This window comes from Monodelphis domestica, chromosome 6 (genome assembly GCF_027887165.1).
Source record: "Monodelphis domestica isolate mMonDom1 chromosome 6, mMonDom1.pri, whole genome shotgun sequence".
Taxonomy (NCBI): domain Eukaryota; kingdom Metazoa; phylum Chordata; class Mammalia; order Didelphimorphia; family Didelphidae; genus Monodelphis; species Monodelphis domestica.
This window is the reverse complement of record NC_077232.1, coordinates 278,093,688-278,109,390: the sequence shown is the minus strand read 5'-3', so window position 1 is coordinate 278,109,390 and position 15,703 is coordinate 278,093,688. Positions and strand designations below refer to the sequence as shown.

Genomic DNA, 15,703 nt, shown 5'->3' with positions numbered 1-15,703 from the left:
TCTTGTTAAGCTTGCTTGAACTTTTAGTGATTAATTTGACCTTCATTGGTACTTAGCACCTTTTTGTATTGGATCTAAAAATAGACCCAGCTTAAGGGTTTTAGCTTCACTTTAAGTATGGGTTGAGTAATGTTAGAGTTCTCACATTCCTGATCAAGTACCTTCATTGTTTAAAATGGGGAATGGTCTTAACCAAATGTTCTAAGGTAGAGTCTGAGAATTTTTAACATTCACAAGTCTGAGAAATTTTAAGATTCACATGTCAGAAGGCAGAAGATTGGAAATGGTTAGGCAATGAGGGTTAAATGACTCGCCCAGGGCCACACAGCTGGGAAGTATTTGAGGCCAGATTTCAACTAAGGACCTCCCCTCTCTAGGCCTGGCTCTCAATCCTCTGAGCCACCCAGCTGCCTCCCCAAAGTTGGCTAAAGAGTTGCAGGGAGCTGAATTTTTCCCCTGGTAGGCAGGTGAAGTAAATAAAAGTATCAATGCAGTCAAAAATATCCTTTTAAATCAGTCATGGTTATAAGCTCCTGTTTGGAAAAGCCTCTATCTTCTTTCCCTTTCTTTCTCCCCTCCTGTTATCCCCTGCCCCCAGTCCACATGGAATTAATCATAGCCTAAGGGAAAATTACCCCCATTTTTTACCAGCTGGTTTTTGATCCTGAAGAAATTGGGTCTGCTACCAGCAGCCTGGTTCCTGGGGCTGGGCCTGGGGCAATGAGCCATCTGGGTCTGAGTGTGGAAATCAGCTGGGCCAGGTGATTGAGAGAAAGACCAGGAGCTGCAGCCTCCAGGTTGCAGAAACAGGCAGGCAGCAGCCAGGAGACCAGGGCTGGGATCAGGTCAGAAGTGGATGGCGAGGCAGGAGGCGCAGGCAAGCAGGCAAATAGGGCCAGGACCAGGTAAGTGAGAGCACAGGTCCAGATTGCAAGAGTGCAGGCCCAGAGCTTATCAAGAGACTTATCTAAAAAAGCACCTTGGAGAAACTTGGCTTAAAAAACAAATAAACTAGGCACTAGCTATTAAAGGCTGAATTTAGTTACAGGAGAGAAAAGATCAGAAGATTGAAGGTATTTCGTCAACCGAAGTGGCTCGCCAAAACTGTAGCAGTTAAAATTAGTTTCTCTGCTAGAATTATTTAGAATTATTATATTTTTAGAGGTTTATTAAAAATTAAGAGATAAAGAAAATACAAAATAAAAAAGCACGTGCCTAGGCACAGAGGCCATTCATAGCCACTTACTCTACATCTTGAGAGACACAAGTGTTTGGAAGCACAAGCCAGAAGAGAGCTCAGTAGGCTTTACAGCCAGTTTAAATAGAAATTTTGATCTCTCCCAGATGGGGATCTCAGTGAGATTAGAGGGCATCTTGGGAACTAGAGCAAAGACTTCTGGGGATTGAAGTTCAGGGTTCAAATCTCCATTTTTTACACTCAGCAGCTTTCTCATTAGCACAATTTTACAAGTCTCTTATTTAAATCACTGGTCAATGATGGTGAGCAATAAATCTAGGAATAGACGCAAGTAAATTATTTTCTCCTGTTCTTTTGTATCAAAGTAATTCTAAGACTCACATGCTCCAACAAAATGAGTGTTCTCAAAATTTGGGACAGGGAGTATATAGATAAGGAATGAGAATTCTTTACAAACATTCACAATGTCATTAAAAATAGATTGAAGAAATCATTTCTCAAATATAAAATACATAAATAAATATCAAATATATAAAAGTGAGTCGAATGATAAGAATACAAGTCATTCTCTAAATGTCAAAGGTCAAAGGATATGAACAGGTAATTTTCCAAAGAAGAGATCAAAAACATAGGAAGAAATGCCCCAGATCACTATTGATTAGAGAAATGGAAATTAAGACAACTACAAGTTACCACCTTTCACTTGGTTGACTGCCTAATATGCCTAAATAAGGATAAATAAATAAATTGTGGGGTTTTCCTTAATGGACTTCCCTGACCAGCAGGGTCCCACAAGGGAAGGGGCTCACCTTTGTGATGGGACCCGAGGAGAGATAGGAATTGAGAACCAGGGTAGAAATGAAAGACACGGACAAGTCAGTGGTTGGATAGGGCAGGCAACCCCTATGATACTCCCTTTGATAGGAAAGTATGAGTACAAAGGAACAGGAGGTGGATGAGGAGATTAAGGTAGGAAATGCAGGCCCAGATGGTTACAGCCTCGGGGAAGGAGAAGGTCAAGAGGAGAGAGAGACAGAGTCATTGAGGAGCCCAGTGGAGCTCCATGAAAGGGGAGAGAAAGCCAAGAGGAAGTTCATGGGTTTGCCTCTGAATTTAATCCTGTCCTGCTTGGGTGGCACTCCCAAGCACGTAGTAACCACATCACAAAGTATAGACAATTCAGATTGGGTGGCAAGGTAGAGGGAACACCTTTGGGCGTGTAGATGGGAAACCGCGCTTTCCCGGGGAATTGAGTCCGAGCATGTTAATGAGTTTGTCTTAGCCAAGGGCCGCATGGCCAGTTCAAGGTTACATTCACAAGCCTCATTGGTATAACCTCATGCTTGGAGACACAGTAACCATACAGTCATTTATATTTCATAGATGTGAATATGCTTGGGATGCTACATAAATAAATAATGCCTAAAAAAGGAAAGGGATAAATGTTGCAGGGGATATGGGAATATAGGAACACCATTGCACTGTTGGGAGAGTTGTGAACTGATCTAACCAATTTGGAGAACAATATGGAACTATGCCTAAATGGCTATAAAATTGTGTATATTCTGTGATCTAGCAATATGAATACTAGGTCTGTTACCTAAAGAGATAAAAATGGGGGAAATTTGCACAAATTACAAAATATTTATAGCATTTCTTTTTGTGGTGGCAAAGAATTGAAAATTGAGGGGAAACCATCAATTGGGAAATGACTGAACATGTTGTGGTATTTTATTTTGATAGAGTATTCTTGTGCTTGGGAAATAGAGAAATGGTTTCAGAAAAACATGGCAAGACCTATATGAAATGGTGCATAGTAAAGGGAGAAGAACCTGGAGATCATTGTGCACAGCCAGAACAATTTTGTGATGATGATCAACTTGCCTACTCTTATCAATACAATGATCCAAGATAATTCCAAATAATTCATTATGAAAAATGCTATTCACCTCCAGATGGTTGAAAACTCTGCATGAAAACTGAAGTATAATTTTCTCACTTCTTTCTCTTTCTTGCTTTTTTGGGGGAGGGGGTGTACCTAAAATAGGAATATGTTTTGTATGATTTCACGTGTATAATTGATATCATATTGTTTGCCATTTTAGTGGCTCAGGGAGAGAGGAAATTTGGAACTCAAAGCTTAAAAAAGAAAAGAATGTTAAAAATAAATAATAAATTGAAATATTAAAAAAAGAAAAAGGACGTGCTGAGGGATTTGGGCAGAGAATTATCCAAGCCTTTAAGATGCAGATCTTTATTAGATAAGAAAAGTTCCTCAATGGGAGCTTCATACACCAATGAAATTAAAAGTACATCTCTACCCCTACCCTCTACTCCTCAAAAAAAGAAAGAAGGAAAGAAAGAAAATAGTAAGGAGGAAGGGAAGAAAGGAAGGAAGAAAGGAAGGTATCTTGGGGACAAATGACATTCCAGCTGTTACTCAATTTTGTTGTACTTCTCATCTATGTATTTCAGTACTCAAATGCAAGACAGAGGGACAGATAGATTCTCTTTCTAATTGCTGGTACCTTCTTAGCTGGAGTTATTAATCATTGTTTTGATTACAGTAGGCTGAAATTATTGATCCATAATAGTTGCCAAAAGGTGATCTATACTATCTAGATCTGTACTCTCTTAAGCAGTTTCTGGTGGGAGGAAGTTTGTAACTACATTAGTATTAACCTTTCTGAACTATCTGCTTCAGGTACTGCCTTTTCTTAGCTTTCCATCAAGTCAAATTGGAAAGGAAAACCCTTCTCCCAGTGGGTGAAACTATAGAAGTAACCAGAGAAAAGATCATACTCAAAGATGGGGCAGAGGGAGGAGCTGGGAAAGAGCAGTGCTGTCCACATGAGGTGGGAGCCAAAAAGAAAGACTACCTAATTCTAATGCTCATTTTCTATCCATCCCACTCCCCCTAAAAAAAATGTGTTTTGTGGGTGGAATGTTAGGAGCTTTCAGAAACAAAAAACACAAAGTTGAGGATAACTTAATTTTTAAAAATTTTAATTAATTAAGAATATTTTTCCATCTTTACACGATTCGTGTTCTTTCCATGAGGATGACTTTGTGGGGAGCAGGGATGGGAGAGGGTATAGAGATCAATCTACATGTATTGATGAATCCACCATCTAGATCTGAATCCTCTGGTCACAATGAAGTAATGAAGTTCCCTTTCATGCTCAGCTTCTTCTCTGTCATTTCCTTCCCATTAACACCCCTGTGTCAGTTTAATGAGTACCACTAGGATAAACAGATCTGATAAAATAAAAACAAAAACCACCCACCAGAGAGAGAGTGGCTCAGAGAGTTAAAAACTTGGTTCTCTATCATGGGCACTTGAAGGTACTTGATTACCAGTCAGATAATCCATGTCCATGTTTCACCTCTAACCTTTTTGTACCTATGATCTCCATTCCATTCCCCAACCTGTGGAAGTCCTTATTCTACCTTTCTCTAATAAAGTTGAGTCAGCCCTTATTAGCCCAGTCACGTCCTCACTTGTGCTTTCTACAAAATCCTCAGTAATGCTGTGTATCAAGGCACAGAGGATCCATAGTCCATGTATAACAGGAATTTTGTCCTTTCTATTGCTCTTCTGATTTACCCAGAAAGTCTGAATATTTATAACCAATTTAGGGTTTGTTTGGTTTTTTTTGCAAGTTGAAGACCTATAAAAAGAACTAAATTGTATTGCTACTCTGAAATGTGTTGTCTGTCAAACACATATTTGTGAGTGTTAAAGAGGAGACAATCTAAAGGGAATTGATTTTTATGAGTCTTTTTTTTTTTAAATCCTTACCTTTCATCTTAGAATCAATACTAGCTTCTCCTTTGTGACTAAGGCTATTTAAATGACTAAGTCTTTAACCCATGCTAAGTTGGTTGTAACTGTTATAGCCTCAACTGGGGAGAAAGAATAGCATGAAAAGATGTTTGGGGTATGAAGGTCAGAGTTTACCAGAGAATGTTCTTTCTGTCCCCCAGTGCAGGATTTAGAAGGCTACCGTTTCTCAAGTCATTGATTCTTCACTGAAGGAGTCTCCTCCTTGTTCCTGGACAATTTCATGAGTCCTTTATAAATGGATTTTATTTTATTTTTAAAAATTATATTTACTTTATTTAGAATTTTTCCATGGTTACACATGTTCTTTACTTCCCCGTCCCCCACTCCCCTCCTGTAGCCGACCCACAATTCCACTGGGTTTTACATGTGCCATTGATCAAGACCTATTTCCATATTATTGATACTAAATAGATTTTTAAAAACAAGGTTAAGATAAATTCCTGTACATTTATGAGTATTTCCCCTTTCTCCTGTTTTGCAGCATACCTCTGCTTCCTCTTGACAGCTCTGGGAGTGACAGCTGGCGCCCATCGCTTGTGGAGCCACAGATCCTATAAAGCCAAGCTGCCTTTGAGGATATTCCTGGCTGCTGCCAACTCCATGGCTTTCCAGGTGGGAGTTGAGCTGCTGGATTCAGACAAAGGTCCAGGGAAGCTGTAGAAGAAGGGATACTACAGCTGACTCAGTTGGCGCTTTCTGGGAACATGAAAGGGGTGACTAAAGCCTACAGTGCACAGTTTTCAAAACTTTGCGTTTGTACCTCAGACAAAACCATAGCTGTCCTCCTCTTGGTGGGAAGGGTTAAGTGACTTCTCTAGGGTCACACAGTTAGCAAGTGGCTGAGGCTAGACTTGAACTTAAGAAGATGAGTCTTCCTGACTTTAGGCCCAGAATTCTACCCACTGTGCCAACTAGCTATTCTACACAATTAAAATATCATAGAATTTTAGAGAAGAGCCTGAAAGATGATTTAGTCTAACCCTCCCTGGCTTCCTTTCAGTCCCCAAAAAAATTCCATTTTTTACTTGAAGCCTTCTCCAGCTCCTCCTTTTTCTAAGCCATCCTTGTCACAGCTGATAAAATAAACTTCCCAAGGCACAGGTCCACCTGTATCACTCTACTGCTCACAAACCTTCAATGGCTCCCCACTGCCTGCAGAATAAAAATAAAACTGTTTAGCCTGATATTTAAGGTCTTCCTCATTTTCCAGACTAGCCATTCCTTGCACTCAAATACTCCATGTCCTGCATGGAATACATCCCTTCATCACCCAGGATCTTCACCTTCTTTTAGGCAAGTTTGGGCTCAGACACTAGCTATATGACCAGGAACAAGTCACTTCACCTCTGCTGGCCTCAGTTTACCCACATGTAAAAAGGTCATAATAATATCACCTATCTCCAAAGGAGAGGAGGATCAAATGAGATAATATATCTAAAGTTCTTAGCACAGTGCCCATCACATAGAAGATGATATATACATTTTAATTATTATTTTTATCTTCATGGAGCTTTTTCCATTGTCGGTGTGTTGTTGACCTTAGTTTTCTTCTTACTGCACTTATTTTTGCATACACCATATGCTTAGTTGATCATAAGTTCTTTGATGGCAAAAATTATTTTGCTTTTTGTCTTTGTGTTTCCCTCATTTGGCACACAATAGGGATTTTAGTGATCTGAACTGTCTGGGACAATGTGGCTTATAAGAGAATGGAGGTGAGGGAGAAGCTAAAAATCATTCCAAATTTTCATGTCTGGGCAACTAGATAGATAGTCAGCCAAAATCACCCACTATGTACTAGGCATTGTGCTAATCCCTGAGGATAGAGAGACAGGCAATCCCTGCCCTCCAGGAGCTCACAGTCTAATGGGAGACACAGCATGCCAACAATTGCGAATATATGAACAAACCACGTACTGGTTATGTTGTGAAGGAAAACTTGGCAACTGATTGGATGTAGTCTAGGAGTAAATGGGTAGGGATTGAGAACAAGGCAGAAGAAGGCATCCAGGGTGTCTCTATGTGTCCAAAAGAATGGCATTACTCTCAATAGCAACAGGAAAGTTTGAAGGACAAATTTGAGGGGAAGCAATGTGAGTTTCATTTTGTACATTCTCAATGACTACAATATAAAAGGCATGAACAAAAACATGATCAAACTGAACCGTGCACAGAATCATTCAACTAGTCCCCAAAGAAGAGATGAGGAAATGCATCTCTGCCCAGTGTTATCCCAGATGGTCTGGATAGGCTTAAGAGAAAGCCACTTGTTAAATTTTCAGTGTAAGCATTTACACTTTGGAAATCTGCAGATGCTCAAAAATTAGAGCTTGATTTCTTGTTTTGTTGATTATCTAGATTTAATAAAGTGATGGAGAAATTATTAATCATGCACATTAAACTTAAAGTGTGTCAGAGGTACTTTTTTTTTAGAAAGCCAGTCGTTAAAATTTTATTATCACATCTCTGCCTCTATCTCTTTTGTGGGGGATGACATTGTGGAACACTGGACATATTGTCAGACTGGGTTCATGTATGAATCAGTTTTACTGCTCTGCTTTTAAGCTTTTGTTTCTCTTTCTTTTTTTACTCATGCTTCAAAGGATGGCACACTAAGTGGGAAAAGGGGATTTTGAAGGAAAAATCTCTAGGGTTTGATCATTTGTAGGACCTAGGGGGATGGAGGAGAGGGAGGAGGGAAAAAAGAGCATTCAAAAGTTTTTAATCTGGGTAACTAATGAATTCAGTCAATCCAAAAATATAATTTGAGTACTATATGCCAGGCACTATGCTAACTGCTAGAGATATGAAGAAAGGCAAAAATTCCTGCCCTCAAGGAGCTCACAGTTGAATGGGGGGGGGGGGAGACAACATGCAAACAACTAATAGGAATCAATAGAGGGAAATTAATAGCATGAAGAGACAAGGAAAAGCATCAGAATAGGGAAAGCTGGGAGGAGCAAAGGGCTGCAGACAGGTTCATTCTGTTGAAAGTTTCTCATATCCTTTTCCAGTTTTATGTAAATCTGAAGACCTCAAATAAAATTGAATTTTTCTTGTGGTGACCATAAAGCACAAAATACCATCCATGCTCCTTGCTGATATCAGGCAACAAGTAGTTACTTGTTCTCTTGAAGGCAGATTTCCAAAAGGCTTAAAATGCTGCCAGGCCCTTGTTTGGGGACTTTCTGGGCCATTCTTACAGACTGTCAATGCCAGGTGCTATCTGGAGGGAAATCAGGGCTGACCCAAAATAAACAATAAAATAAAGTACAGAATGTTCTTGTGAATGGTAAAATATTGGCATCTGAACTAGAGCAGATTAAGACAGGCCTCTGGGACTGAAATTAAAAATGTTCCAAGTAAAGCAGACAGTTCTTAAAGAATTGAGCCAGCAATGTGTTCTCCTTTTTGTTCTACTATGTAGAAGTTCCTTTCCTAGATAGGATATCATTGCCTCATTAGATGTATATGTGAAATCTTATCACCAAAACCTGTGCCCTTGAGCTGGTGTGTAGGGGCAAGTATCTGTTTTTCCATTGTCTAAAGTGAGAGATAACAAGAATACAAATAGTATTTGTCTCAGCTTTGTTTATCTGGCCTGTCCTGTCCTGTCACCAAGGACACCTGACAGACTTTGCCTTTTGGAAATTTAGGGGCCTTTAAAGGACAATCTGAGGGGCAGAAGAATTTATGGGCACTATAATGTCTTTTCTGAAGCAAACATCCATTCCTAAGCAAGTTACTGGAAAACCAATCAATGTAAAACTGCATATTGAGGAGTGAAGCCAGGATGGGAACCTAGCTGAACTCTCCCAGCAAACTTTGCAGATCCCTTGAACTAGTTCTGAAGATATAAAAAAGCCTGAAACTTGACACAGGTTCCCCCCATCCCCAGGTTAAACAGACCCCAAATTTAATATAAAGTTCAAAGTGAAGAAATAGGCTGGGAAAATGAGCAAACAAGAACAAAAGATCCTGATCATAAAATGCTACAATGGTGGAAGGGAAGACCAAGATATAAATTTAGAAGATAACAATGTAAAAGCAGCTAAACCAAAACCTCTAAATAAAAATACCAATTGGTCCCAAACCCAGGAAGAATACCTAGAGAAGTTAGAGGAAAAAATGAGAGTGTAGAGGAAAAATCAGGAAAAGAAATGAGAGTGATGCAAGAAAATTATGAAAAGAAAATGAACTATTTGGTTTAAAAAAAGTTTCAAAAATTCTCTGAAGAAAAAATATCTTCAAAAGCAGAATTGGACAAATGGAAAAAGAAGTACAAAAGCTTACTGAATAAAATAATTTTTTAAGAATTAGAATTGGGGCAAGTAGAAGCTAATGACTCCATAAGACTTCAAAAATCTATGAAACAGTCAAAAGAATGAAAAAATAGAAGGAAATATGAACTATCTCATTGAAAAACCAACTGACCTTGAAAATAGATTGAGGAAAGATGATTTAAGAATTATTGGACCATCTGAAAGCTGTGATAAAAATGAAAACTGTTCCAATATCTTTGATCCAGAGGGCAAAATAGGACTAATGCCCACGTAGACCTTTTTTCCTGCTCAAGGCCAGTCATACATAGAATTCCTTTCATCTGTGGCAAACAGTTTTGTAGATGGATTATACTTGGTAGAGGTGGTATTAGAGAAGAGAACAAGTTGACTATCAATACATTTGGACCATGAATGGAGGGGGAAAAGCATTTCCCAGTAAATGTAGGTTCTCATCCCTGAGGGAATGGGCTAAGAAGAAGGATATCACTCTAACAAGATCCTATAGATAGATAGTATCCTGGACCACCTGATCAACTGAATGGAGTTCTGACACATAGTAATGGGCAGGTAGCCATGAGGCACAAGATATGGGGGCTGGCAGCTACCTCGAGTGAGAAGTGGCTCTTTCCATGTCAGCAATTGGAAGCAAAACTCTGTTCACCCCATCTTAGCTCTGTTTATGGTAAGGCAAAAAAGGAACTGCCTGAAATGACTATTTGCAAATTGATTCCTTACCCTCAAGTAAAACTTAAAGAAGCCCCTTATGGTGATTAGCTTTATAGATAGTTTAAAAAATGTAATGATTGCTGAGATGTAAATGCTCACAGTGAAAATTTAACAATTGGCTCTTTTTTAAGTAGGCTAGGGCTGACTCCAGTACATACTCTGCCCATAACTCAGATGAGTATCTCCCCTGCCTTTGCCCCAGGTGAAAAGAAAATTAGTTATGGCTCTAGGTTTTCTTGAAAACCCACAAAAATATGGCAAGACTGGGGTGTGTGGTAGGGAATGAAGGGAAATAGGGGAAATGAGACTGAGGATGAAGGAAAGAAACTTCCAGAAGGAGGTCTGGGGATTTCTTTCTCTTTATTTAAGGTGCCCTCTCTTCCCTTGCAGAATGACATCTTTGAGTGGTCCCGGGATCATCGAGTGCATCACAAGTACTCAGAGACAGATGCTGACCCCCACAATGCACAGCGGGGCTTTTTCTTTTCCCATATTGGGTGGTTATTTGTTCGGAAACACCACGATGTCATTGAAAAAGGGAGAAAGCTAGATCTTACAGACCTCCTTGCTGATCCAGTAGTCCGACTCCAAAGAAAGTAAGTGGATTGATGTCATGAGGTATCTTGCTCACATATGGTATCAAGAGAGTAGAGCAGTTGAGAAGTCCCTTTTGTAAAATGAGATATTTTAAAATCCTGTTTAAGAGGGTCATAATTACTTAGTTCCATGTTAATTTTTTTTTCTTTTAGGACATTTGCTCTCTGTTTTCATTTTAAATTATAATTAATTTCCTTTAGGACTAATTTCATTTCCCCCCTATTCTTTTGTGTTAGGTAGAACTTACAGTTTTCTCTCCTTCCATCTCTTGCCCACTGTCTCATTCCTTTGAAACCTGTTTGCTATCCTCATTATGGATCCTTGATCCTTTCTTTTAGTCCATTACCGATTAGGGATTACCTGAGTCAAGTGGCTGGAATCAGCTTGAGCAGACAATTACATTTTTTTAGTATGAACATTAACACTTAGGAAAGGCAAAGGCTACATATCAGGACTTGATTTATTGTTTCATCTGTAACTCAAACCAGCCAAATTCCACTAAGAATGGTTTGTAAATAAAATTGATTTCTCTCATCTGTATTTGAGAAAGTGATGGAGAAGATATTAATAATGAAAATTAAATGTAAATGTAAGTTTTGGTTTTCAGGAAGCAGGTTATTAAACATTTATTAGCAAACCCCTGGTCACCTCTTACTCTTCTCTTCCCTTCATCCCCCTATCTAATTACCAAATCCCCTTGATTCTTTTTCTGGCTCTTTTCATTTTGAAATTCCATTTTATTTTATTTTCAAGTGAACATTCTCTCCCTTCCTCCTTCCTTTATTGAGAAAGTAATGGAGATAAATATGTATAATCAAGAAAATCAAAGTTCTTCATTTTGGCCAATTCCCATTGATTCTATTTCCATTCTCTCCGCACTCATACTGCCATCATTCACATTCAGATTCTCGTCACTTTTCACTCTATATTATTGTAAAAGTCTTTGAACTGGTCTCCCTGCCTTCAGTTCGCATCCCAACCTTAAAAAACTAGTCAGTGTGTCATAACATATTACCCTCCTGTTCAAAAAAATCTCATTAGTTCCCTATTGCCTAATGAGATAAAAGCCAAACTCCCCAGCCCGATTCTCAACAGTCTAAGCCACATTTCCAGTCTCACTTTTATGCTCCTTAATCAAAAACCAAACCAAATTGAGCTGCTAACTGTTCTTCAAGTTGCTCTGAATATCCCAGCAGGTCACCCCCCATGCTTGAGAGTTGACGAGGAGATGGACTCCTTCCTCACCTCTGCCTTACAAGTCTTGTCTTCTCTCAGGGTCCATCCAGCTCAGAGGCCTTCTCTTCCATGATGCCTTCCCTAATATCCCTTAGCCCCAGGAACCATCCCTCCCCTTACTTGATCTTCCCTCAAATTTTATTAGAGAATTCTGCTAACATCTCTCCTCCAAGTCAGTGAAACTTGGCTTTACTGGTATACCCCAGTTCCCAAAACGCATGTATACTCACCCAGAGACTGGCATTGGCCCCCTCCCTAGCTGCTCACAGTTAAAGTGAGCTTCCTCTTTCCTTATGCATCAACTCAGAAAACCTCTTGATTTCAGTACCCCGTTGCCTTGCCTCACCAGGATGTGGCAATCTCCTATTAGAGCTGCATCAACTCTGCGTAAATCTCTAGAATTTGAAGCCCTGAGTGGCTCGAGTGCCTCGGATCATGGTGCACTTGTACAGCTGGGGACAGTGTGTGTTGGGGGGGGGGCGGGTAACGGGGGGGGGGGCGGGGGGGGCGTGCACCTCAGCTGTTTCCCATTAGCGTTAGTTCTCCTCCCATGACTGCTTTTCCCTCCTTTGGGAATAGCTCCTTCCCTTTTTGCCCCGGTCTCTTTTGCTTCAGAGTGATTTGCCAACGGTTCAGATAAGTCCTCCCTTCCTCCCTCCTTGCCCCACATTAAAGGCTCCTTTAGGTTTGATACAGTCATTTTTCATTTCTTTTTAAGCTTCACACAGAGCATGCTAAGTGGGCTCTTAATTGATGCTCGTTGAACCTCATTTAGTATGTGACTAGTAAGAGTTACATAACCACAAGTTAGCGCTGAACAAATATGAGCCGAGCTGATTGTTTCTATGGGCGATGATGCTCAGACATGCCATTTTCAGAACTCCTTCCTTTTCATTAATATGAATTGAGTCAAGTCTGGGCTTATTTGAGGATAAAAAGGAAAGGTTTAAATATCTTTTCTCTTCAGGAAATAAGGTAGACTGATTTATTAGGTGTATGCTATGCTGAAGTTATTTCTAAATGTAACGAAAGGGACACCGAAGCTCCTTCAGAGACTACTCTAAGACCTCATAGGGCTTGGAGGGAGGGAGGGAGAGAGAGGAGTGGCTAGGCAGCATTTGGAGGACCTATATTCAAATCTTACCTCGGGCACTTCCTAGCACTACCCTAATTGCTTAGCCCTTGCTGCTCTTCTGTCTTAAGTGATACTAAGACAGAAGGGAAGAGTTCTTTTAAAAAAAAATAGGCATGGGAACTTTTTCTACCACCTACCTGAGAACCAAGGCAGGCTTAGGTATCAAAAGATCCTTGAAGTGGTCATCTTCAGGGGTACAGATTTTAGATTTGGAAGATACACCAGTTATTTCAAATGACTGCTGAGGAAGCTGATGCCTAGAGGAGAGACCACATAGGATCCCAGAACTTGAGATGAAAAGGAGCTTGGGGCCATTTTGCCAAAACCACTTGTTTTTTAGATGGGGAAACTCAAATCCAGGGAGTGAAACTGCTCAAATTTCTGCAATAGAAGCAGGATTTAAACCCAAGTCCTTTGATACCAGTCAGCACTTTTTCGGTTTTTTCCTTAATTAAATAAACAGCCAGGAATAGAAACCGTGGGGTGCCATATTTCAGGCAAATACTCTATCACTTTTTTATACTTTATACTTTCTTTATACATTCTTTAATTGTAAGTAATTTGAGGACAGGGACAGTTTTGACTTTTTTGTATGCTAGCCCAAAGCAGAGTACCTGGTATATAGAAGATACTTAATAAATGCTTGTCAGTTGACTAACTAGCTGAGATTAAAGGAAGCCAGGAAGTGGAGATGAGGAGGGAGAAAGTTCCAGGCTTTGGAAGGAGGCTGGAGATGGAGTGTCTTGTGTCATTGGAAGGAAAAGTAGATGGAAATAATTATGGTATTAGAGGATTGGGTAGCCATTGGAGTTGATTAAATAAAATGTAGCCAAAATCCCCAGTTCTCTTTTGTGTTTTAGCTGTCAAGTCATAGTGTTGTTCTTTGCAAGGTGCAATTAGGCATATAGTAACAGGTCAATAGTTAGGAGATATTTGAACCATTTCCAATTACCTTAACAGTAATAAAGAAAAGCTAGTTGAGGCACTAAGCTTCAACTGCTATTTCTAAAAACATACCTTCCATAACAATTAAATAAATATTAAATGGAGTGTTGAAATGGTTGCTTTTTTAAGAAAAAAAAAGATCAAGGACTTCATTGGGAAATTAAAACTAAGGAGCAACTAGGTGGCTCAGGGGATAGAAAACGAAGCCTAGAGATGGGCAGTCTTGGGTTCAAATTTAGCCTCAGACACTTCCTAGCTATGTGACCCTGGACAAGTCACCTTACCCCAATTGCCTAGCCCTTACCACTCTTCTGCCTTGGAACTGATATGTAGCATCAATTCTAAGACAGAAGGTAAGGATTTAAGACCAGGAGGGAAACACTCTAAACATCTTCTAGCTTTGTTTCCTCTTTAAATGGAGAAGATATTGGTGTTCTTTCATTGTGAGCATTCTCCAGTGGTGTTGTTATATCACAGTGATGGTGAACCTTTTAGAGATTAAGTACTAGGGCCCCACCACCCCCCACACACACCATCCCACAGACTGAGTGCCATGCCTGTTCCTCCCAGACCAAGTGCTCCTAAAGCCCCCCAACTCACCCCCTGACCTCCCCTTACCCCAGACAGGGGAGGGAGGAAGCACTCCTATTTGGCTGCTAGACAAAGGGGCATGTGATATGAAAAAAATATTGTCAGGCATGTGGAGAGGGGAAAGTGAGTAGCTCCTCCTGAGTCTTTTGCCTTTCTAGTAATGAACTGGGTGAGTGGGAAGAGAGAAGAGCAGCTCACATCCCTACAGAAAGTGCTTTATATGTCATATTTGGCTCCCGTGCCATAGGTTCACCATCACTGTTCTATCACATCAAGAGAGAGTTAGCTAATAGTGATTGAAAGCATGAACAGGAAATTAATTTCCATCTTTAAGAAATTCTAAAGAGAAACACATATCATAGAGGCTGAAAAATAAATTACAAGTCAACTAATGATGTAAGACAATCTGTCATCAGTGTTATCTTATTTAGATTAGTCAAGTTCAAGCCTAGAATTAAGTAAGATACTTTTTTCCCTTTTTTAAAAATTTAGAATATTTTCCCATTGTTACATGATTCATGATCCTTCCCCTCCCAAAGCCAACAAGCAGTTCTACTGGGTTAAACATGTATCACTGTTCAAAACCATGTTATTAATATCTGCACTAGAGTGATCCTTTAACATCAAAACCCTTATCATATCCCTATTGAACTACATGATCAATCACATATTTTTCTAATGCATTTCCATTTCCATAGTTCTTTCTCTGGATGTGGACAGCATTCTTTCTCCCAAGTTCCTCTGGATTGTCCTGGGTCATTGCATTGCTAATAGTAGAAAAGTACATAACATTCAATTGTGCCATAATGCATTGGTCTCTGTGTATAATGTTCTCCTGGTTCTGCTCCTTTTGCTCTGCATCAATTCCTGGAGGTCATTCCAGTTCACATGGAATTCCTCCAACTCATTATTACTTTGAGCACAATAGTATTCCATCACCAACAGATACCACAATTTATTCAGCCATTTTCCAATTGATGGACATCCCCTTATTTTCCATTTTTTTTGCCACCACAAAGAGTGTGGCTATAAATATTTTTGAACTTTTTCTTTTTTTTTAAATTTTATTTAATTAGATGATTTAGAAAATTTTCCTTGGTTACGAGACTCATGTTCTTTCCCTCCCCTTCCCCCTTCCCATATCT

General features: G+C 39.6%; 1 protein-coding gene across 1 annotated transcript in view; it reads left to right on the top strand.

Annotated features, from left to right (window-relative positions):
- Positions 1-15,703, top strand: part of SCD5 (stearoyl-CoA desaturase 5) — a 59,451-nt gene that overhangs the window by 23,882 nt on the left and 19,866 nt on the right. Inside the window, exons 2-3 of the mRNA XM_003341376.3 lie at positions 5,527-5,657; positions 10,445-10,650. Of these exons, the coding sequence (XP_003341424.1) occupies positions 5,527-5,657; positions 10,445-10,650 (337 nt within the window). The remainder of the gene's footprint in view (positions 1-5,526; positions 5,658-10,444; positions 10,651-15,703) is intronic.